The sequence below is a fragment of the Mustelus asterias genome, chromosome 24, assembly GCF_964213995.1.
Source record: "Mustelus asterias chromosome 24, sMusAst1.hap1.1, whole genome shotgun sequence".
Classification (NCBI taxonomy): domain Eukaryota; kingdom Metazoa; phylum Chordata; class Chondrichthyes; order Carcharhiniformes; family Triakidae; genus Mustelus; species Mustelus asterias.
This window is the reverse complement of record NC_135824.1, coordinates 38,145,695-38,171,003: the sequence shown is the minus strand read 5'-3', so window position 1 is coordinate 38,171,003 and position 25,309 is coordinate 38,145,695. Positions and strand designations below refer to the sequence as shown.

General features: G+C 43.9%; 1 protein-coding gene across 2 annotated transcripts in view; it reads left to right on the top strand.

Moving 5' to 3' along the window:
- Positions 1-25,309, top strand: part of adamts17 (ADAM metallopeptidase with thrombospondin type 1 motif, 17) — a 524,080-nt gene that overhangs the window by 475,965 nt on the left and 22,806 nt on the right. For both annotated transcript variants that reach the window (XM_078241579.1, XM_078241578.1), the window contains exon 21: positions 13,702-13,854. In XM_078241579.1, the coding sequence (XP_078097705.1) occupies positions 13,702-13,854 (153 nt within the window). The remainder of the gene's footprint in view (positions 1-13,701; positions 13,855-25,309) is intronic.

Genomic DNA, 25,309 nt, shown 5'->3' with positions numbered 1-25,309 from the left:
ATGGACAGAGTGGATAGTCAGAAGCCTTTTCCCAGGGTGAAAGTGTCAATTACTAGGAGGCATAGGTTTAAGGTGCGAGGGACAAGGTTTAAAGGAGATGTATGAGGTAAGTTTTTTACACACAAGGTGGGTGCCTTGAACTCGCTGCCGGGGCAGGTAGTGGAAGCGGATACGATATTGACTTTTAAGGGGCCTCTGGACAAATACATGGATAGGATGGGAATAGAGGGATACAGTCCCCGGAAGGGGAGGGGGTTTTAGTTCAGTCGGGCAGCATGGTTGGTGCAGGTTTGGAGGGCCGAAGGGTCTGTTCCTGTGCTGTAATTTTCTTTGTTCTTTGTTCTTAGTTGCTGAGCTGTAAATCATCACTGTTGTCATGAAATGTTAGACTTTAAGGAATTCCAAGACTGATTCAAACTCCCTTGCTTTTATTGAGTTAGATTGTAGCTTTTAGCCTTCAGTTCTGAGGAAATTTATTTATTCCTCAGTCTCAATTTCAGTTTTCCAATATTAGTTGTTTCTAATATTCTTGAGCTATTATGGGATACAGATTCAGCGGAATGAATAGAAGCTGTCTCGTAAAAGAGCTGCCCCTCTCTGGGAGTCATGATGTGGAGATGCCGGCGTTGGACTGGGGTAAGCACAGTAAGAAGTCTCACAACACCAGGTTAAATCCAACAGGTTTATTTGGTAGCAAATACCATAAGCTTTCGGAGCACTGCTCCTTCGTCAGATGCACTCCATCTGACGAAGGAGCAGTGCTCCGAAAGCTTATGGTATTTGCTACCAAATAAACCTGTTGGACTTTAACCTGGTGTTGTGAGACTTCTTACTCTCTGGGAGTGACAGGACCAGATGACTGGTGCCTGCTAATCTCCTGGGGGTGGGGTAGGGGAGGCAGAAACAGAGAACTAATGATGCAATATATTACAGAACCATCCAAAATAGGGCTTCATTCAACCATTGTGCTAAGACCAGCTGGCTAAAAGAGCTCTCAGTTATCCCCTGTTCTCACTCTTTCCCAGTTGCCCTCCAATTATTTTCCCATTTTTAGTTTATAGTCCATTCCCTTTTGACAGTTACTATTGATTCCACTTCTAACGCCCTTTAAGACATTGCATTCCACATCACAACAACTCACTGTGTAGAAAAATGTATTCCTCTGACCCCTGGCCTTTCTGCAGTTTATCTTAAATCTGTGCCCTCCTACTCTTGACTAAGTAAACTCAGCTAAATGGCCCACCTAAGAAATACATCAGTGCCATTTTGTCCTTGCTGCTTTGGACACATTAAATGCACATTTTCAGCTACGGATATTGCTGAAAGATTGCATCCATCCAGGAATACTCCTTCAATCACATCGATTTATTTTTCTTTTTGTCAATTGCGTACGAGCAGCGTCACTGTTATTAACAGTGACATTATGCATCTGGTTATTTCCCTTCACCCATCGTTAAAATATGGTCAAGATCAATCGTGAAAAGTCTCAATCATGGCAATGAACATGTGACTTTCCCACCCAAAAGTGGCCATGTGCCCATTGCTAGTGCAGTTTGGGGTTGCAGATTGTTCTCCTGTGCATGATAAGCAAGGGGATTATATCTGTTATTCTTGTCACGCCATCAGAATCAAGCAGCAATGAGGTGCTTTGCAGAGGCGGAGGGCTTTAGTGATAACAGTGAGTCAGTAGGTTCCTTGAGCACGGGTCTGCTCTTGTTCCAGAACTGCCGTGTAAAGGAGACTGAAGATTTAAAACATTAAAACGCAATAACTACACATGCAGCTGAGTCAGGTTACGGTTCTGCAAACATCTCTGTAAAACTTGAATTTCACATTTTTTTATGTCTCTCCCTCCTGTTGGCAGAAACAGGACATGAACCATCCCCTTTACAGTGTTCTATGCTTCCTTCTGTTATGTTTGTATGATTTAATATTCATTGAAATGTATCATTTATCTAAACTTCAGGGAAAATAGCTCCTATGAATGGAAATTTTATAGCTGTCAACTTCAGCTCTGAAAGGGAGCGGCAACACAATTTCTTCCGCCAAATCCTGCAGCCAGGATAAATGTGATTTTTAGAGGATTTGCCAGGAGTGAAATTCCCTCACAGTGAGACAGATCAAACAACCAAACATAGGTAATTTTGATTTGTTTTGAAACCTGTTCCTTTGAGTTGACCCAAGCTGTTTAAAACCCAACAGCGGCTCACATAGCTGCGATGAACCAATTTCTGGCAAGAGGAAGGATTCAGTCTTGAAGAGTACCGTGTGATTGGTTCCAACTGCATACGATTGAAGGTCCCTTTTTAAATTTGAATGGTTAAATATTCAAAATGCTGAAAGTCTCTGCAGCTCTTTAATCTGATATAAAAAGACTCATTCTGTATCATCCAGGAGTCTGTTTGCAAATCTCAGAGGAGGAACTGATTCGTTTGAATTTCCAACAAAAACTTCAGAATAACTAGAGATTTTGCAAAAGAAGGATTTGAAAAGACCATAAATGGCAATCGTGGTTTGACTCAGTGCTGAATGTGGTGGGGCAAACTAGATTGAGATTAAACAAGCACACAAGATGCAAAATAAGATTATTGCTTAAAGTGTAACAAATGTAATTGTAAATCCAGCTCCATTCTGTTCATAAGAAAATCTACCGCAACGTAGAATTCCCTGTGTTGACTCGAGACAAAGGCAGATAAATGTAAAAAGGAAAGTTTTTATTGATTACATTGCTCAGAATCTGTGTAGTATCAGGAAATAGGTGAAGATCCGTTAGCATATTGCAACTACCAAAATATAACCACCTCAAGATCATGTGGATAATGACAGCGTGTCAAGGTCCCCACATTTAACAAAGTCATGAACAGGCTTCTACCAGGGTCCATTCGCCTGTCCTGTGGTGATGGAGAATTGGCAACAGGAACAGGGCTGTGAATCTGGGGGTTCCTAATCAAGAATCTACACACAGGCAACAAATACATGAAGTTCATTGAACATCGGTGTTGGGTCAGATGTTTCTTTGAGCAGTAACACCTGTGACCCTGCAGTCCTCTTCAGAATATCCTCTGCTCATCCCAAATGGGGAGGAACTAGAAATTCCACCTGGAAAATAAGCTGGACCGCTTTCTTCTGGCTGAAGAACCACATCCTGTGGGATCACTGTTTTCATGGTCAAAGAAAGAACACTATAAGGTTTTCGACTTAGAATTTAGAACACTGATGGATAATCTCAAGTGTGACCATCCAGAAAGAAGAACTGCAGTCATATCAGGTGAACTATGAAGACTCCAAGTTGACGTTGCTGCCCTCAGTGAGACCTGCTTTCCTGGGGAGGGGCAGCTGAAGGAACAAGCAAGGGGCTGAATCTTCCACTAGAAAGGAAAGGCTGACAGCAATCCTCATGTCCACGGAGTTGGTTTAGCCTTTTAGAATAGGATCTTGGATGCACTGCCAGAACTTCCCAATTGTATAACAGAAATACTCATAACTTCACCTACAGCTCAACCGTAACCAATACATCACCATCATCAGCATTTATATGCCGGCCTTTAAATCCTGAAGGAAAAGTTTTATTCTGACATTGCAGAAGTCCTCATTGCCATCCCAAAAGAAGAAAAGATCACCCTTCAGAGCGCAGATTCAATTTCGGCCTTGGGTGCCTGTCAGTGAGGAGTTTGCACGTTCCCCCGTGTCTGCATGGGTTTTCTCCAGGTTTCCTCCCACAGTCCAAAGATGTGTGGGTTAGGTTGACTGACCATGCTAATTTGCCCCTTAGTATCACGGGGATTAGCGGGGTAAATATGTGGGGTTACAGGGATAGGGCCTGGGTGGGAATGTTGTCGATGCAGGTTTGATGGGCCAAATGGCCTCCTTCTGCACTGTAAGGATTCTATGATTCTATCTATAGACCAAGGCCATCTCTCGCAGGATGATGTCTCTCTTCTTAAGGATGCCAAATCTATATGTCAACACTGAAAAGAACATTTTCAACAACAACTCAGCCATGAATCTACATTTGCAGCTGATACTGTCCAGGCTACCCACAGTACCCTGTGGTACAATCAATCAGTGAACCACCATCAATAGAAGAGTTGCCACAAACAATCAAATGAATAAAAACAACAATGATATCCAGCTGAGTTCTTCATAGCTGATGGGTCTTTGCTCACTTTAGAATTCCTTGCACTGATCCAATGGATTTAGGAGGAAAAGGAAATCCCTCCCACTTCAGTAAAAATGTGGCAATTGCAATTATAGAAACATAGAACATAGAACATAGAACATTACAGCGCAGAACAGGCCCTTCGGCCCACGATGTTGCACCGACCAGTTAAAAAAAAAACTGTGACCCTCCAACCTAAACCAATTTCTTTTCGTCCATGAACCTATCTACGGATCTCTTAAACGCCCCCAAACTAGGCGCATTTACTACTGATGCTGGCAGGGCATTCCAATCCCTCACCACCCTCTGGGTAAAGAACCTACCCCTGACATCGGTTCTATAACTACCCCCCCTCAATTTAAAGCCATGCCCCCTCGTGCTGGATTTCTCCATCAGAGGAAAAAGGCTATCACTATCCACCCTATCTAAACCTCTAATCATCTTATATGTTTCAATAAGATCCCCTCTTAGCCGCCGCCTTTCCAGCGAAAACAATCCCAAATCCCTCAGCCTCTCCTCATAGGATCTCCCCTCCATACCAGGCAACATCCTGGTAAACCTCCTCTGCACCCTCTCCAAAGCCTCCACATCCTTCCTGTAATGTGGGGACCAGAACTGCACACAGTACTCCAAGTGCGGCCGCACCAGAGTTGTGTACAGTTGCAACATAACGCTACGACTCCTAAATTCAATCCCCCTACCAATAAACGCCAAGACACCATATGCCTTCTTAACAACCTTATCTACTTGATTCCCAACTTTAAGGGATCTATGCACACATACACCTAGATCCCTCTGCTCCTCCACACTATTCAAAGTCCTCCCGTTAGCCCTATACTCAACACATCTGTTATAGAAAAACTACAGCACAAACAGGCCCTTCGGCCCACAAGTTGTGCCGAACACATCCCTACCTTCTAGACCTACCTATAACCCTCCATCCTATTAAGCTCCATGTACGGTCTGTGTGGAGTTTGCACATTCTCCTCGTGTCTGCGTAGGTTTCCTCCGGGTGCTCCGGTTTCCTCCCACAGTCCAAAGCTGTGCGGGTTAGGTTGATTGGCCAGGTTAAAAATTGCCCCTTAGAGTCCTGGGATGTGTAGGTTAGAGGGATTAGCGGGTAAATATGTGGGGGTAGGGCCTGGGTGGGATTGTGGTCGGTGCAGACTCGATGGGCCGAATGGCCTCCTTCTGCACTGTAGGGTTTCTATGATTTCTATGATTTCTTACTCATCCAGGAGTCTCTTAAAAGACCCTATTGAGTTCGCCTCCACCACCACTGACGGCAGCCGATTCCACTCGCCCACCACCCTCTGTGTGAAAAACTTACCCCTAACATCTCCCCTGTACCTACCCCCCAGCACCCTAAACCTGTGTCCTCTCGTAGCAGCCATTTCCACCCTGGGAAAAAGCCTCTGAGAGTCCACCCGATCTATGCCTCTCAACATCTTATACACCTCTATTAGGTCTCCTCTCATCCTTCGTCTCTCCAAGGAGAAAAGACCAAGCTCCCTCAGCCTATCCTCATAAGGCATGCCACTCAATCCAGGCAACATCCTTGTAAATCTCCTCTGCACCCTTTCAATCTTTTCCACATCCTTCCTATAGTGAGGCGACCAGAACTGAGCACAGTACTCCAAGTGGGGTCTGACGAGGGTCTTATATAGCTGCATCATTATCCCCGGACTCCTGAACTCAATCCATCGATTGATAAAGGCCAGCACACCATACGCCTTCTTAACCACCTCCTCCACCTGCCGGGCCGATTTTAGAGTCCTATGGACCCGGACCCTAAGGTCCTTCTGATCCTCTACAGTACTAAGAGTCTTTCCCTTTATATTGTACTCCTTCATCCCATTTGACCTACCAAAATGGACCACTACGCATTTATCTGGGTTGAAGTCCATTTGCCACTTGTCCGCCCAGTCTTGCATCCTATCTATGTCCCTCTGTAACTTCTGACATCCCTCCATACTATCCACAACCCCACCAACCTTCGTGTCGTCGGCAAACGTACCAACCCATCCCTCCGCTTCCTCATCCAGGTCATTTATGAAAATGACAAACAGCAAGGGTCCCAGAACAGATCCCTGGGGCACACCACTGCTGACCGACCTCCATTTAGAAAAAGACCCATCTATACCCACTCTCTGCCTCCTTTGGGCAAGCCAGTTCTGGATCCACCGGGCAGCAGCCCCTTGGATCCCATGCCCCCTCACTTTTTCGAGAAGCCTTGCATGGGGGACCTTATTGAACGCCTTGCTAAAATCCATATAAACCACATCTATCGCCTTCCCTTCGTCAATGTGTTTAGTCACATTTTCGAAGAACTCCAACAGGCTCGTAAGGCACGATCTGCCCTTGACAATGCCATGCTGAGTATTCTTGAGCATACTAAACCTCTCTAAATGCTCATATATCCTGTCCCTCAGGATCTTCTCCATCAGTTTACCAACCACTGAGGTTAGACTCACCGGTCGGTAATTACCTGGGCTATCCCTATTCCCCTTCTTGAAAATAGGAACCACATCCGCAATCCTCCGGCACCTCTCCCATCTCCAACGACGACGCAAAGATCATCGCCAGAGGCTCTGCAATCTCTTCCCTCGCCTCCCACAGTAACCTGGGGTACATCCCATCCGGACCCGGCGACTTATCTATCTTGATGCCATTCAAAGATTCCAGCACAACCTCTTTCTTAAAGTCCACTTCTAGAATCTTCTAGAAACAAGAGAAATTATGCTGTTGAAAATATTGAGGTATTTCTCCATTGTGCATAGTAAGGAAAACTGTGACTCATATTCTCCTGAATCACTTACTCCCTGTTGCTGCGAAAACGCTCCCAGAGACACTCGCCGGAATTCTACTGCCCCACCCGCCACGGAATTGGAGAAGGTGAGGGGCGGACAATGGAAATGTCCGTTGACCTTGGGTGGGATTTTCCAGTCTCGGGTCGAGTGAGGCTGTAAAATCCTGCCAACTGTGTGGCTTCAAACTTCCAAAGGAACCTCTAACAGGGTCTTTTGTTGACAAACCCAAGAAAAATGTTGAAACAATACCAGGAATACCTTGCATTGGTTGACCTGACCAAAGAATTGACTCACTAATTGATGATATAACTGGGAGTTCTGAAACAGTACCTTTAAATTCGGATAGGTGTTAAGCAAGGCTGTGTGATAGCCCCCATATTAACTACAATCTACCTCACAGTGCTGATCACCTCATCAAAGAACACCTGCCCTCTGGTATGAATATTAAATACCGCCAAGATGAAAAACTTTTTAACCCCAATCGCTTCCCTACCAAAAATAAACTGACCACTTGGCCCATAGCCCTGAATGTTATGATGTGCCACTGTTCATCCAGATACTTCTTAAAAGATGTGAGGCAACCCTCCTCTACCACCTTCCCAGGCAGCGCATTCCAGATCTTCAGCACCCTCTGGATAAAAACGTCTTTCCTCACATCCCTCCCTAAACCTCCTGCCCCTCACCTTGAACCTATGTCCCCTTAATGACTGACTCTTCAACTAAGGGGAACAGCTGCTCCTTATCCCCTCTGTCCATGTCTCTCATAATCCTGTACTCCTCGATCAGGTCTTCTCTTAGTCTTCTCTGCTCCAACGAAAACAACCCAAACCTACGCAATCTCTTCATAATTTAAATGTTCTATCCCAGGCAGCATTCTGATGAATCTCCTCTGCACCCCCTCCAGTACAATCACACCCTTCCTATAATATGGCGACCAGAACTGCACACACAACTCTAGCTGTGACCTCACCAAAGTTCTATCTTCTCCAACATGACTTCCTTGCTTTTGTAATCTATGCCTCAATTGATAAAGGTAAGTGTCCCATATGCTTTTTTCACCACCCTACTGACATGCCCTTCTGCTTTCAAAGATCTGTGGACAAATGCCTAGGTCCCTTGTTCCACAGAACTTTTGAGTGTCCTACCATTCATTGAGTACTTTCTTTTCAAATTATTCCTTCCAAAGTGTATTACCTCATGCTTTCCAGGGTTAAATTCCATCTGCCACTGATCTGTCCATTTGATCATTCAGTCCATATCTTCTTGTAGCCCAAGACACTCTGCTTCACTGTTAACTACCCATCCAATCTTTGTGTCTTCCGCAAACTTACTAATCCTACCCCCCCACATAGTCATCAATGTCATTTGTATAAATGATGAATAATAGGGGGCCCAACACAGACCCCTGTGGTACGTCATTGAACGCTGGCTTCCAGTCACTACAGCAGCCTTCTGTCAGCACCCTCTATCTCCTACAACTGAGCCAATTTTGAATCCATTTGATCAAATTACCTGTATCCCCTGTGAATTTACCTTCTTTACAAGTCTCCCATGTGGGAACTTGTCAAAGGCTTTGCTGAAATCCATATAAACTACATTGCCTTGTCTACACACCTAGTCACCACCTCAAAAAATTCAATCAAATTTGTTAGGCCTCCCTCTGATGAAGCCATGCTGACTACCCCTGATCAAGCTTTGCCTCTCCAAGTGGAGATAGATGCTCTCTTCAGAAGTTTCTCCAATAATTTCCCTACCACTGACATGAGACTCACTGGTCTGTAGTTCCCTGGTTTATCTCTACAATAGCGGAACCAAATGAGCTGTTCTCCAGTCATCTGGCACCTCCCCCGTGGCCAAGGAAGAATTGAAAATTTGGGTCAGAGCCTCTGCAATCTCCTTCCCGCCTCCCACAGCAGCCTAGGGCACAATTCATCCTGGGGATTTATCCACTTTTAAGGCTGCCAATACCCCCAATAACTTGTCCTTCCTTCTGTCAATTTGCTCAAGAACCTCTCAATCTCTCTCCCTATCTCCCACCAGCATGGTGGCACAGTGGTTAGCACTGCTGCCTCACAGCGCCAGGGACCCGGGTTCGATTCCCGGCTTGGGCCACTGTGTGGAGTTTGCGCGTTCTCCCTCTGTCCGCGTGGGTTTCCTCCAGGTGCTCCGGTTTCCTCCCACAGACTGAAAGACATGCTGGTTAGGCGCATTGACCCGAAGAGGCGCCGGACTGTGGTGACTAGGGGAATTTCACAGTAACTTCATTGCAGTGTTAATGTAAGCCTTACTTGTGACTAATAAATAAATAAACTTTAACTTTAAATTCCATACCATCATCCTCATTCTCTTGGGTTAAGACGGATGTGAAGAATTCATTCAACACTCTGCCAGTGTCCTCTGGCTCTACTGACAGATTGCCCCCTTGGTCCCTAATGAGCCCTACTCTTTCCCTGGTTATTCTCTTCCCATTGATATACTTATAGAATATCTTGGGATCTTCCCTACTTTTACCAACCAGAGCTTTCTCATATCCCCCCTTTGCATATTCTCCCTCCAAATTGCTTTCTTAAGCTCTACCGTCTGAAGATCGTGGGATTATATTCATTGGAGTTTAGGAGGTTGAGGGGAGATCTGATAGAAACTTACAAGATAATGAACGGCTTAGATAGGATGGACGTAGGGAAGTTGTTTCCATTAACAGGGGAGACTAGGACGCGGGGGCACAGCCTTAGAATAAAAGGGAGTCACTTTAGAACAGAGATGAGGAGAAATTTCTTCAGCCAGAGAGTGGTGGGTCTGTGGAATTCATTGCCACAGAGGGCTGTGGAGGCCGAGACGTTGAGCGTCTTCAAGACAGAAATTGATAAATTCTTGATTTCTCGAGGAATTAAGGGCTATGGGGAGAGAGCGGGTAAATGGAGTTGAAATCAACCATGATTGAATGGTGGAGTGGACTCGATGGGCCGAATGGCCTTACTTCCGCTCCTATGTCTTATGGTCTTATGGTCTTACCCTGCACTTTCTATACTTCACTAATGCCTCCACTGATTTGCTCCCCTTGTATTTTTTAAAAGCCTTTTTTCCCCTTCTCATTGTATCTTGAATATCTCTGGTCATCCATGGTTCTCTGGGCTTGTTATTCCTACCGATCATCCTAGAGGGAGCATGCTGGCCTTGCACCCTCCCCATTTCCTTTTTGAATGCCCCCCATCTGTCTTCTGTAAATTTTCCCATTGGCAGCTGTTCCCAGACTACCTTGGCCAGATCCTGTCTTATTTTACTAAAATCCGCTCTCCCCCAATCCAAAACTTTTTTTTGCAGCTTGTCTATTTCTTTGTCCATAACAAGCTTAAGCAGATAGGGTGGCATATGGCATGCTTGCCTTTATTGGTTGAGTACAAAAGTCAGGATCTCACGTTGCAGCTTTATGAAACTTTGGTGAGGCTGCACTTAGAGTATTGCTTTCAATTCTGGTCACCACATTATAGGAAGGATGTGGAGGCTTTGGAGAGGGTGCAGAAGTAGTTTACCAGGATGTTGCCTGGATTAGAGGGAATAAGGAGAGGGTGGACAGACTAGGGTTTTTTTCTCTCTGGAACAGCAGAGGCTGAGGGGAGTCTATGAAACTTTAAGAGGCGCAGATAGGGTTGACAGTCAGAATCTTTTTCCCAGAGTTGAAGGGTGGGATTTTCCAGCCGCACTCATCCCAAAACCAGAAAATCCCACCTGAGGTCAACGGACCTTTGCAACGGACCTTTTAGATGTCACCTCCCTTATCTGTGACAGCAATCCGTATGAAAATAAAGTTTACAACTATGTTGAATCCACTGCTAACTCTACAATTGACCAATGTTCAGCCTTCAATAGGTTCTGAAGTTAGCTAATGATGAGGAGGGGTTTTGCATTTCCAGGTTTATCATGCTAGTGTTCATTTCCGCCTTCAGCAAAGGCACAGGATGAAAAAACCTGTTTTGTCTGTCATTGCCATTCATCCTTATCCCCATTTAGTACCTGCTGAGCAAAACAATCAATAATGGAGTTTTAATGATGTTAGATGGTGTTTGAGTGACAGTTTGTTCTATCACCATATCTAAAACGGGCAGATTTCCAAACGCTGCACTCTGATGCTAGTTGCAGCATTCAGACATTGTGTGGTGAGTGATTGAGAGAAAACTAAAGCAGGCCACCAGGACTAAATAAAAGACACAAATTCTGCAAACCCAAAATAAAAACCAAGGTTGCTGGAAATGCACAGCGGATGGTGAGTATTTAAAGAGAAAACAGGGTTAATGTTTCAGACGGCAGTTCAGGGAAGGGAATGAAATTAACATAGAACATAGAAAGCCACAGCACAAACAGGCCCTTCGGCCCACAAGTTGCGCCGATCACATCCCCACCTCTAGGCCTATCTATAGCCCTCAATCCCATTAAATCCCATGTACTCATCCAGAGGTCTCTTAAAAGACCCCAACGAGTTTGCCTCCACCACCACTGACAGCAGCCGATTCCACTCACCCACCACCCTCTGTGTGAAAAACTTCCCCCTAACATTTCCCCTGTACCTACACCCCAGCACCTTAAACCTGTGTTCTCTCGTAGCAGCCATTTCCACCCTGGGAAAAAACCTCTGAGAGTCCACCCGATCTATGCCTCTGAACATCTTATATACCTCTATTAGGTCTCCCCTCATCCTACGTCTCTCCAAGGAGAAAAGACCAAGTTCCCTCAGCCTATCCTCATAAGGCATGCCACTCAATCCAGGCAACATCCTTGTAAATCGCCTCTGCACCCTTTCAATCTTTTCCACATCCTTCCTGCAATGAGGCGACCCGAACTGAGCACAGTACTCCAAGTGGGGTCTGACGAGGGTCTTATATAGCTGCATCATTATCCCCGGACTCCTAAACTCAATCCCTCGATTGATAAAGGACAGCACACCATACGCCTTCTTAACCACCTCCTCCACCTGCGGGGCCGATTTTAGAGTCCTATGGACCCGGACCCCAAGGTCCTTCTGATCCTCTACAGTACTAAGAGTCTTTCCCTTTATATTGTACTCCTTCATCCTGTTTGACCTGCCAAAATGGACCACTACGCATTTATCTGGGTTGAAGTCCATCTGCCACTTCTCCACCCAGTGTTGCATCCTATCTATGTCCCTCTGTAACTTCTGACATCCCTCCATACTATCCACAACCCCACCAACCTTCGTGTCGTCGGTAAACTTACCAACCAATATAGACAAAGTGTACTGTTCATAGAGAAGGACAGAGTGCAGAATGTAGTGTTGGCATTGTTAGAGAGTTTAAAAGAGTTAGAATGAAGTTTTAGAAGCATAAAACGAGAATAAAAGATAGAATTAAAAGGTATGCTGGGCACAGCTTGCAAGAAATGCCTCGCTCCGGCGCCATCTTGGAATCCATCTTGGAACGTTGTTTTCCTCGGCCAGTTACAGGAGCTGGAATTCACTGCCTGAAAGTTTGGTGAAAGCAGATTCAAAGTAACTTTAAAAAGAGAACTGGATATATATTGTGAGGGGAAAAAATGGAAGAAAGAGCTGGGGCGTGAAACTAATTGGATGGGTCTTTCAAAAAATCCATATCGGCACGTTTGAATGGCTTCTTTCTGCAATCTATGACCTTGTATTAAATGCTATAAAATATTATCTTGTTATCAGTTTTGTTCAACACTCTAATCATTTACAATCCAGCTTTCCACTCCTGGCTTTGTCCCTGACATCAGTAATCAACTTCTGCATTGCTCTGTGAAGCAATGTGCGAAAAGGTTTCATTTCATACGTTTGCTAATTTCACTCCCCGCTGATTAATAATTTATGGCACTGAAACTGAACGTTCTAATTTACTGGAATGAATCATCATTTAAACAGACTTAAAATGATCACCACCACACAGGGGGTCAACAATCAGAGTCTGATTAAGACTGGCCCATTTTCAATGAGAAAACCTTGGGACACTTGTGAGTTATGAGCCTTTCACGGTCTTAAAAATATCCTTACAACACCATGTCCTGAAATGCACCCAGTAAATGTCACAAACATTCACTGATGTCAGCATTTCATTTCCAAGTTGTGTATTAAACTGAATTCAAATTCTCAAACTGCCACATGAGCTCATGTTTTCTGACTCTTAATCCAGCAATATAACCCCTACGTGACTGTGCCCCAGTGTTGTGTATTGTGCATCAGCTAACACAGTAGAAAGGAAGTCTGATGGTTTTTTGTCAGTGAGTCATTAAAACTGTTCACAGGCAGCTTACAATAGTGAGGGGTGAAACATCTAAATCAAAGGATGTGGCACTGAAGGTCTATCTGATCTAGTGAGGCTGCCATTGAAACCTTGCAAAAACCTGTAAAAAGCTGACAATTCTAGAAGCCTAGTTCAAAGCCAATGAAAAGAAGTAGTTGTCAAGGTTTTGTAACTTAAACTATTAGAATCTGCAACTTTCCGCAATGCCGCCTTCCCTCATCCCTGTTAATACTAGCTCTCAGCTAGTATAGCTTAGATAGTATATAAATGCAAGTTATTGTTTAAATAGTGAACACCTAAACTCATAGTGAGTATTTTTCAGAACAACCATATATAGAAGACATTGTTTAGCTGGAGAAACCAATTTTAATAGTGAATAGAATGGAGAGAGCAGATGAAAGAAATGGAAACCTCTAGAAAGTAGGGTTAAAGAATTGCAATATTAACTGTGATCAATTTCCTACAGTGTTCAACAGACTGTGGCCGAGGAGTCCATCTGAGGACAGTGAATTGCACCAATCCACAAAGCAAGTGTGATCTTGCAACTAAACCCAATGAGGAGGAGGAATGTGAGGACCACACAAACTGCTACAAGTGGCAGACAGGAGACTGGTCAAAGGTGCGTAACACTATTCCTACCTGTTATTGCGCCTATCACCACAGTTACATTGTCTTGTGTTTGTTAATAACGCCCACTGTAATCTTGTATAAATTTGTTGTTCCAATTTGTGACTATACACAAAAATAAGGAAACATTTGTGTTTTTTTACAATCTGTCAGCTTCATGGCCATTTTCCAATTTATGTATTTAACTGAAATCAAATTCTTAAACTGGGATTTCAATTCTTGATTTCAGATTATTAGTCTAGTAACATACGTTACCAGACCCCAGTGTAGAGTTAATACATGTGAACTGACAGTTTTGGTGTGTGGGTTATTAAAACTGTTCACAAACTAGAAAACAACTGAAGTATTAGGATGATAACTGCATGGTGTGACATAGGCTGAAGTTGCACCTGGCCTGATGAGACTGCACCTGGATGACCACATGGAATTTTGGTCTCCAAAAAGATATACAAACAGAGATTGATCCTTGAACTTACAGGCTAAATTAGAATGAAATTTAATCGTCCCTGAGACATTACTTACAATTTCTCCTGGCCAAAGCACTACTGTTGTTACTCTTCCAATCTTTATAAAGTTAAGAATTGTTGAGCATTGCAACTAATTTTGATAAAAGCAATTTGTTCTGGAGTGACTTGAAAGATCTTTGTTGGGAGTTTTATTTGAGATCAGAAGATTATTGATTCTGCTGTGCGTACATGAACCTTTTTATAGCGCATGCCTCAGTACAAAGACTATCCACTCCTCATTTCTAACAAACAAAAGCTTAAAAGACAGCATCTGTTGTATGAATCTATGAGAGATATGAAGAAACCAGATCTACAAAGGACTGAGAGAAACAGATTTCCATTGCCTCATGGAAAGACATGTGGAAGATCAAGGCTTTAGAATACAAGAGGGCTGCAGGTTGTGAAAAAAAGGGCCAGCATGAAGATCTGAAGGAAGATAATGAATGTAGAGTGGGATTGGTTTCAAAAGCACAGAAAGGGCTGGATAATATATTTCAGTGATGTTGCTTGAGGATTTGTGCACCGGGATTTTTCACATCATTCCAGGAGGGTAGATTCTCTCACCTGAATGACAATAACTCTAATCATTGACCATCCCTCTCCTTCCCCAGCTCACCTGTTCCTAAAACCTTCATGCTTTTTTTGACCCAGTCTCAGCTATTCTACTGCTTTTCTGGCCCGGCTCCCATCTTCCGCTCTCCCAAAAATCTCAGCCTTACTGTCCATATCCTAATTTGCAGCAAGTCCCTTTCACCCATCACCCTCCTGTTAGTTGACTTACATAGCTTCCAGCCTCTGACAATACCTCATTTTAAAATTCTCATCCTAATGTCCAAATCCCTGCATGACCTTCCTATCTCGGTAACCTTCTCCAGCCCTATCACCGTCTGAGTTACCTACATTTCACTATTTCTGGATTCTCCCCACAAGACACTGTTGCCCCTCCCCAGAATTTGACAAACCCCACCCCCCATCCCATCATGCCACCTATTCCTCAGATACTCTGCTCTCCCCTCATGCATGTCTCCACTTTAAATGTTTATAGCAAAAAATTTTTTAGATATGGAGGATAATTTGAACAAGTGAGTTTGGGGAAGATGGGGGTCTTAAAAATGTTCTACATTTTCTAACAGTAATGCAACCCAGCTCCAAAACACCCAGTTCAGGGTTTAGCGATGCACATTTGGATGTAGTGAGAAATTTAGTCACTGAAGTTGGGGATTTATTTATTGTGAGGGTCGGGTAATTATTGGGCAATTTGAACGCTTAGGAGACATTAATGGGGTGTTTAGAAATTGCTTTTAACTTTGTTCCAAATTTAACAAATGCCAAATGAGTTTCCCAGGGCTGGATTTCAGCTGTTCAGGTGGGTGTTTAAACTTGTCAGTGGAGGTTTTCAAATGGACAAGTTCAGGATGCAAGGCATGTTGGATCTGTTTGACAGCAGATACTCTGCAGAGTATCAAAGATGTGGGTGCAGTGGGATCAGCACATACACAAAAGATGGGGTTGGGAAGGGGCGCGGGCAGAAAGGGACATGGTTGGGAAGGGATATGGGGTGAGGAAGGGAGGTGCACACGGGGATGGTGGAGGCAGGGCCCATGGGAAGGAGTTACAGACAGCGCTAATTGCCAGGGCCTATACATCTAGGAGTAGTTAGCCAAGTAGCCTCTCAAACTGAATGGTCAATGTCCAAAGCAGTCAATCTGGTGCCTACCCATCCCGATTGACAGGCTCATCAGCCAATAATTGCTGTTGTTCTGTACGTAATGTAACAAGCAGACAGATTGGTACATGTTCCTGAAACCCAGGAGAATGTTCCAAAATCCTCAACTGGAACAGGTGCTGGACCAGCAGGTGGAAGGTATGGGGATTTTACCACACAATATTCAGCAACTTTCACTTCCAATACAGACTCAACTTTACTTCCCCCACAGGTGGCTCATGCCGTTCTGAATGGATCCTAAGAGTTCTATGTTCTCATGTTCCCTCCTGACCTCAGTCCTCCCTCGATGGTGAGTGGGAGTGAGTCTGTGAGAGAGTGCGAGAAAGAGCAAGCATGCGATAAGCTCATAAGCGAGTGTGAGTGAGGAAGGGCGGGTGTGCCTGCCTGCCCTGGAAACGCAGAGAGTACAGCACACACACTGCCTGTTGAGGGCACATGTGCATGCACACACAAACATGGACTGCTGTCCACCAACGCCAGTTGGGAGAGTGCACTGCCAGAGTTGAACACATGGTTAGTTAAACCCACTCCTTAGCTCAGCACTGGTACCCTCTCCATTCTCTGAAGATTGGAGAGGGGCAAATATTGTCCCTTTGTTTAAGAAGGGCTGCAGGGAAAAGTCTGGGAACTACAGGCCGGTGAGCCTAATGTCTGTAGTGGGTAAGTTGTTAGAAGGTATTCTGAGAGGCAGGATCTACAGTCATTTAGAAAGGCAAGGACTGATTAGGGACAGTCAGCATGGCTTTGTGAGTGGAAAATCATGTCTCACAAATTTGATTTGAGTTTTTTGACGAGGTAACCAAGAAGGTAGATGAGGGCAGTGCAGTCGACATTGTCTACATGGACTTTAGCAAGGTTTTTGACAAGGTACCGAGTGGTAGGTTGTTGCAAAAAAGTTAAATCTCACGAGATCCAGGGTGAGGTAGCCAAATGGATACAAAATTGGCTTGATGACAGAAGAGGGTGGTTGTAGAGGGTTGTTTTTCAAACTGGAGACCTGTGACCAGCGGTGTGCCTCAGGGATTGGTACTGGGTCCACTGTTCGTCATTTGTATTCATTATTTGGATGAAAACTTAGGAGGCATGGTTAGTAAGTTTGCAGGTAACACCAAGATTGGTGGCATAGTGGACAGTGAAGAAGGTTATTTAGGATTGCAACGGGATCTTGATCAACTGGGCCAGTGGGCTGATGAATGGCAGATGGAGTTTAATTTAAATAAATGAGAGGTGATGCATTTTGGTAGATAGAACCAGGACAGGATTTATTCAATTAATGGTAGAGTGTTGGGGAGAGTTACAGAACAAAGAGATCTAGGGGTACAGGTTCATAGCTCCCTGAAAGTAGAGTCACAGGTAGACAGGTTGGTGAAGAAGGCATTCGGCATGCTTGGTTTCATTGGTCAGAACGTTGGGAGTCTTGTTGAAGTTGTACCAGACATTGGTAAGGGCACACTTTGAATACTGTGTACAGTTCTGGTCACCCTATTATAGAAAGGATATTATTAAACTAGAAAGAGTGCAGAAAAGATTTACTCGGATGCTACTGGGACTTGATGGTTTGAGTTATAAGAAGAGACTAGATAGACTGGGACTTTTTTTCCCTGGAGTGTAGGAGGCTTTAGGGATGATCTCATAGAGGTCTATAAAATAATGAGAGACATAGAAAAGATAGATAATCAACATCTTTTCCCAAAGGTAGGGGAGTCTAAAGCGAGAGAGCATAGGTTTAAAGTGAGAGGGGAGAGATACAAAAGAGTCCAGAGGGGCAATTTTTTCACATAGAGGGTGGTGAATGTCTGGAACAAGCTGCCAGAGGTAGTAGTAGAGGCGGGTACAATTTTGTCTTTTAAACAGCATTTAGATCGTTACATGGGTAAGATTTGTATAGAGGGCCAAATGCGGGCAATTGGGACTAGCTTAATGGCAAAAACTGGGTAGCATGGACAAGTTGGACCGAAGGGCCTGTTTCCATGCTGTAAACCTCTATGATCCTGGTGACCAGGACTTGCGGCCTTGTCTGTTTCTCTCTAGTTCTGCTTTAAAAACGGCAAAAAAGGTTTTATTGGTTAGCCCAGCTGCTGGGCACTTTTTAATGGTCATTTTTGTGGATTACATGATAACTCCTGTCACAGTCGAAGGATGTGCAGGTTAGGTGGATTGGCCATGGTAAATTGCCTTTAAGTTTCCCAAGGATTAGCCATGATAAATGTGTGGGCAATGGGGATAGGGTGGGGAAAAGGGCCTGGGTAAGATACTCTGTAAGAGAGTCAGTGCAGACTCGATGGGATTCTATGTAGGGATTCTATGAACAGAATTCCTCCTATCACATCAGCCTGATCCAATACTGGGCACTGCTATTAGGTGCTTATTGATGTACCTTAGAACATTGTCCAGGGAGATGTATAGCCAACACAGATGCCTTGAGCCGCCTGCTGCTACCTACCTGCCTACCTTCTCCTCCGAAGATGGATGGAATAGTCATGACTCTGAACTTCATGGATATGTATCTGCCAAGCAAATCCAGGCATGGACCCAAAACACGAAACTATGTCACATCATCCTCAGTGGTGGACTATAAGTGGATTTGAAACCTTATCTCTTTACATATCAGGAGCTGAGTTTAAAAGATGGTATCATCTTGTGGGAGCCCAGGTGATTGTCCTGCATCCAGACCAGTGGCCAATACTTCAACAATTTATAAAGCAAATGAAAACAATTGCGCAATGGCCACCCAGAAATTTCTAAGATGAAAATGCACGCAAGGAACGATGTTTGGTGGCCTGGCCTACACAGTGATATTGAAAACCTGGTCAAGTGGTACAAAACCTGCCAAGAAAATCAGAAGATCCCACCAGTAGCCTCGTTACACCCTTGGGAATGGCCGGGGAGACCCTGGGTGTGAGTACATGCAGACTTCGCAAGGCCATTTATGGGCTCCGTGTTTTTAATTCTCATCGACGCCCATTCAAGAAGGATTGACGAGCGCTGGATGGCCTCTACTGCTTCTTACAATACTATAGAGAAACTCTGTCAGTCTTTCAGTACACGTGGTATAGCCAAGGTCCCTGTGAGACCCAGTTTACCGACAGGTAGTTCCAGACATTCATGAGTACGAACGGAATAAGGCACATCTGCACGGCACCCTACCACCCATCCTCAAACGGCCTGGCTGAGTGAGCAATCTGGATATTCAAAAATGTGATGAAGAAATAAATCACAAGTTCTCCAGAAACAAAGTCTGCCAAACTCTTTCAACTCCTCGCTTTTTAGATTTAAGAAAGCAGAGATGATGGCCACACCGGAGCAGCACCCAGGATGTAAGAGAATAATAATTTAAGGGGGAAACTAGGGCATCAAAGCTGCAGAAATGTAATGGCGAGGGGAAGGCCAAAAGATAGATACTTGAGATTTTGAAAGTACCGAATTTAACACGAGACCCTACATTTTAATTATGTGACGTCTGGCAAATTTTATGCCTTGAAAGTATTTTCATAATGAGCTGAGAAAAGGAGTTATTTATAGGGGAGGACATTACTGTCTATAATTGATGTGATGTGGGTCTTGTACCTTGAAGAGCTTTGAGTGATACAGTCTTGGAAATAATGTGCTGTGTACTTTTCATTAGTCTATTAAGCGTATTTAATTATTTAATTAAACCAATTACCTTGCACACAAATTAAACCAAATTCCTCTTTCTGAAGGAATAAATTTCAGTGAAATGCCCTTCAAGCTACTGAGTCAACAAATGAAACAACTCTAGCTCTTCATTTGCTTTTTAAATCAATATGGCATTTATAACCAATCAGCAGCACTTATAGCGGCATCAACAACAACTGTACTTATATTTGCAGGATTCAGTGATGTGGTGGTAATATCACTTGACCAGTTATCCAGAGGGCCAGTATATGCTCTGAGGGCAGAGAGTTCAAATCCCACCAAATGGTGGAATTTAAATTCAATAATAGTGACCATTAAATTATCATTGATTGTCGCAAAAACCCATTGGTTCATTAATACCCTTCAGGCCATCTTTACCCAGCCTGGCCTACATGTGACTCTACACCCAAAGCAGTGTCCATTACAATGGCCCCAGCAAGCCACTAAGTACAAGGGCATATATGTGCATTCTCAAGAGTAACACATGCTATTTAAACTCCAATTTATTAAGATAGTAACAGAACTTGGAAAAATAGCTCAATTCTTGCATCCACAACTGGCGCTCCAACCCTTGATATACTCAAACTTGCAGCCCTTCGAGCGTATGTACAGCTTGATGTGGCTGTGTGGAGTTCCTGGAGCAGGTCCAAAATATCTGTAAACCTCACAATCCTTATGAGGTCCTGAGAGCAGCACTGTCCCCTGACCTTTCGGAGAGACCAGAGCTAACTGGTTTAAGGTCCTCCTGCCTTGAGAATTAAGTGTCAGACCACATCGGTGACTCGGAGTGCACAGAGTTTGAGTTTGGGGATATCCCAGATGCAAACATCATCTGTCATGGATCCCACAACCACCGTTGTCTTGCCCTCGTGCTTATCAGGTGAGCCGGGGACAGCAGAGGACGGTTAGTGTGACTCAAACAGACACTTCAGCATAACCTTGTTGAAGGGAGCTATCAATCACTTGGCCAGAAATCTGTACAACTTGATCAGCAGCTGCATTCCATCCCAGGCCCCACTAATGGTTGCAGGTCTGGCAACTCTTGCCTCCATCAGTGAGCTTGTCAGCACAGCTATTCACATGGCATAAACTCTGAAGTGCTTCCTGCTATGAGCACCGTAATGTCTAATCGCATGGAAGTTCCATTTCCAAAAGAGGATCTACAGTTTCTCAAATCTGGACACTGGCTTCTCTTTGGTTCCCTCGGTCTTTTCCTTCTCCAAACTGACAATGTGTTCCAAACCTCAGGCAACTCTTCCCCTTTGAGTGGTATCTCAGCCGATAGCAGCACTAACCTTCTCACCTTCACACTGACAAATACAACAGGAGTCACACACTGCTTCAATGAGATAACAGTAACATAAGGAAGTGTTGCTGCAACTATACAAGGCATTGGTGAAACCGCACTTAGAATATTGTGAACAGTTATTTGAGGAAGGATGTAGTTGCATTGGAGGCAGTTTAAAGGAGGTTCACTAGATTGATTTCAGAGATGAGGGGTTTGTCTTATGAAGGATGTGGAAGCGCTGGAAAGAGTGCAGAGGAGATTTACCAGGATGCTGCCTGGTTTGGAGGGTAGGTCTTATGAGGAAAGGTTGAGGGAGCTAGGGCTGTTCTCTCTGGAGCGGAGGAGGCTGAGGGGAGGTTTATAAAATGATGAAGGGGATAGATAGAGTGAACTTTCAAAGACTATTTCCTCGGGTGGATGGAGCTATTATAAGGGGGCATAACTATAGGGTTCATGGTGGGAGATATAGGAAGGATATCAGAGGTAGGTTCTTTATGCAGAGAGTGGTTGGGGTGTGGAATGGCCTGCCTGCAGTGATAGTGGAGTCAGACACTTTAGGAACATTTAAGCAGTTATTGGATAGGCACATGGAGCACATCAGGATGATAGGGAGTATGATAGCTTGATCTTGGTTTCAGATAAAGCTCGGCACAACATCGTGGGCCGAAGGGCCTGTTCTGTGCTGTACTGTTCTATGTTCTAGATATAGTTTAGGCCTATACTCTCGAGAGTTTAGAAGACTGAGAGGAGATCTCATTGAGCTATATTAGATCATGAAAGGTATTAACAAAGTAGATGTAAAGTAGATGCTTCCTCTTGTGGGATAACCTGGAACAATCAGTCACAGTTTTAGGATAAGGGGTAGCAGATTTTAAACAGAAATGAGGAGAAACTATTTCTCTCAAAGTGTCATAAACCTGTGAAATTCTCTACCCCAGAGTGCGGTGGATGCTGGGACATTGAATAAATGTAAGGAGGAGATAAACAGATTTTATATTAGTAATGGGTTTGAAGGGTTATGGAGAGCGGGCAGGAGAGTGGAGTTGAGGCTGCGATGAAATCAACCATGATCGAACTGAATGGTGGAGCAGGCTCGATGGACTGAATTGCCTGCTCCTGCTCCTAGTTCTTATGATTCTTAATGTCAGTGTTTTAAATCTTGAGTATAACAAAATCCTAACCCACCTGTAAAATCCAAAATCACCAAACCTACCCCAACGCCGCAAGTGTCCTGAACCCCACTGCAGTTTATTTCAATAATCCTTTGAAGGGAAAAGAAACAAAAAATAACTCTCTTTTGTCTCTACGCCAGTTTTCCAGATTGTTTCAATTCATGCCTAAATATCAGGCTGTGTTTTACATTGCTGTTTATAAATTCATCCACACTGGGTCTTGTAATTTGGCCCCCGAATCCTCTTGCCCTTGGGCGAATGCCTCACGCCGGTGCTGGGGGAATGTGACACTGTATTTTAGAATGATATTGCTGAGGGCAGCATTTTGATGAGAAATAAAAGGGGCTGAGAATTGATACCCGGGGGATTCCAAAGGTAATGATGCAGGAGCGTGAGGGACGGTTGAGGACTCCGGGTCTGTACTCGTTGGAGTTTAGAAGGATGAGGGGGGATCTTATTGAAACTTACAGGATACTGCGAGGCCGGGATAGAATGGACGTGGAGAAGATGTTTCCACTAGTAGGAAAAACTAGACCAGAGGGCACAACCTCAGGTTAAAGGGACGATCCTTTAAAACAGATATGAGGAGGAATTTCTTCAGCCAGAGAGTGGTGAATCTGTGGAACTCTTTGCCGCAGAAGGCTGTGGAGGCCAGATCATTTAGTGTCTTTAAGACAGAGATAGATAGGTTCTTTATTAATAAGGGGATCAGGGGTTATGGGGAAAAGGCAGGAGAATGGGGATGAGAAAAATATCAGTCATTATTGAATGGTGGAGTAGACTCGATGGGCTGAGTGGCCTAATTCTGCTCCTATGTCTTATGATCTTATGGACATTATTGCAGGTCATACTCTGGCTACAGCTGGATCAAGAACCATTGTGTACAATCCAGCCCAGTTGGACAGTGGGGGAGAGGTGCTGCATGATGAGGGTATTGATAATGTCATCAACTGTGTTGAAGACCTCAGGAAAGACAGGGGGCAGGGGGAGGGGCAGGGGGGGCGCGGTGAATCATTTATCATGGCCACAGGCACATAGGATGTCATTTGATAAGACCTGGGTCAGTGCTGTGGCAGGGATAGAAACCTGATTGGTAGGGTGATGAAAAAATGGGCATGAATTTGGGAGGTGACCGTATGTTTGGAGAAGAAAGGGTGGCTGTTAAGGGGGTGGCGGGATGTAAGAACAGAATGGTCAAAGATGGGATGTTTGAGGAGTAGGGCGACAAAGAAGTGGGGGCAGTGGTATTACACTGTAATTACAGCACAGAAGCAAGCCATTCATCCCAGCTTGTTTATGCCAGTGTTTAAGCTCCTCCTTAACCTCCTTCCATCCTATTTTATCTGCTCCTACCAACATAACATTCTAACCCTTGCTCCTTCATGTTCTTATCTCACGTCCCATTAAATATATCAATGCTATTAGTCTCAAGTTTAAAGTTTATTAGTGTCACAAGTAGGCTTACTTTAACACTGTAATGAAGTTACTGCGAAAATCCCACAGTTCCACACTCCAGCACCCATTCAGGTACACTGAGGAAGAATTTAGCATGGCCAATGCACCTAACCAGCATGTCTTTCAGACTGTGAGAGGAAACTGGAGCAACTATTCCATGTGGGAACTAGATCTGTTTTCTAACCATTCCCTAATTTCTCCTAATGCTTATTGGATTTATTAGTGACTGTAGAGATGCTTACAGAACAGGAGGAGGCCATTTAGCCATCGGGTCCAACACTCCCCTGCTTATCCCCATAATCCTCTTCTTCAAATGCCCATCCAATTTCCCTTTGAAGTAAATGCTCTTATGAGCAGTGAGCTCCAGCTCATTGCCACTCACTGCGTAAAAACGTTCTTCCTCTGTTTCTCCCTGAATCTTTTGTCCAACGTCTTAAATTTCTGTGCCCTTCGTCCTTGTATCATCAGCTAATGGGAAGAGACTTTCCCTGTCTATCTCACGGAAGCCTGTCATAATCCTATCTATATAACTCCTAGTTTTGTGCTCCATAAACAGAAACATTGTCTCCACGGCAAACCTTTTCCTAATCTAAAATAGCTCTGATTAATATTCAGAACTAAAGTGTTGACTGGCCAATGATTGATTTGCTTGCTCTTTACATAATCAATACCTCAGAAATCATGTTCATTATGTTCTGGTGACATCAATCATGTTATCATTCCTCCCAATGATACAGACTGGAACCAGTTTTGAAAGATTTGCATCAGCAATTGTAAACTTGTGGGAGATTAACTATAAGGAACAACGCTGAAATATCTTCAATATCAGCAGTGACCCATTCTACTCCACAGAGACCCAGAAATGAACATGTAATGGTTTCAATTTCAATACAAAATCTGAAAACTCTGCTTTGAATTTTCTGCCGTGTTCTCACTGACTTTGCTATTTGCAGCACTATAACTTTAAAATAAAATGCCTAAAGATAAAAATTATTTACTGAGATTAACATAACTAAGTCTGATCTGTGCAATTGAAAATTCATGCTGTGCTAGTTTTCATGCTGATTTACCCACCTATTAAAGGGATTTACACCCACTCAGCTGTCCTTAAGGCAGATTATCAAGTTGATGAAGGACAAATATTCTTTTCCATTCATAGACAAAGTTGTAGGATTATTTAAATAAGAAATCATGGAGCAATCACATGATAATACTTTTAGAGCCTAATTTACTCAAAAGTACAATCAACTGCACCAACTCCAATTACAATTTACAATTATTACCCAAAACCTTTGTGAGACAGTGTCGTAGCAGCCCCAGGCCCTGTTAGCACCAACCAGTATGAATCTGCAATGCATCTGATGGTAAAGCATCATAGAATCCATACAGTGCAGATTCGGCCATTCAGCCCATTGAGTCAGTACCAACTCTCTTGATAGAGTATCTTACCCAGGCCCATTCCCTGCCGTAACCCCGTGCATTTACCATGGCTAATCCATCTAATGTACACATCTTTGGACACTAAGGAGCAATTTAACATGGCCAATTAACCTAATCTGCACAATTTTGGACTGTGGAAGGAAACCCACACAGATACAGGGAGAACGTGCAGACTCCACGCAGTCACCCAAGGCTGGAATTGA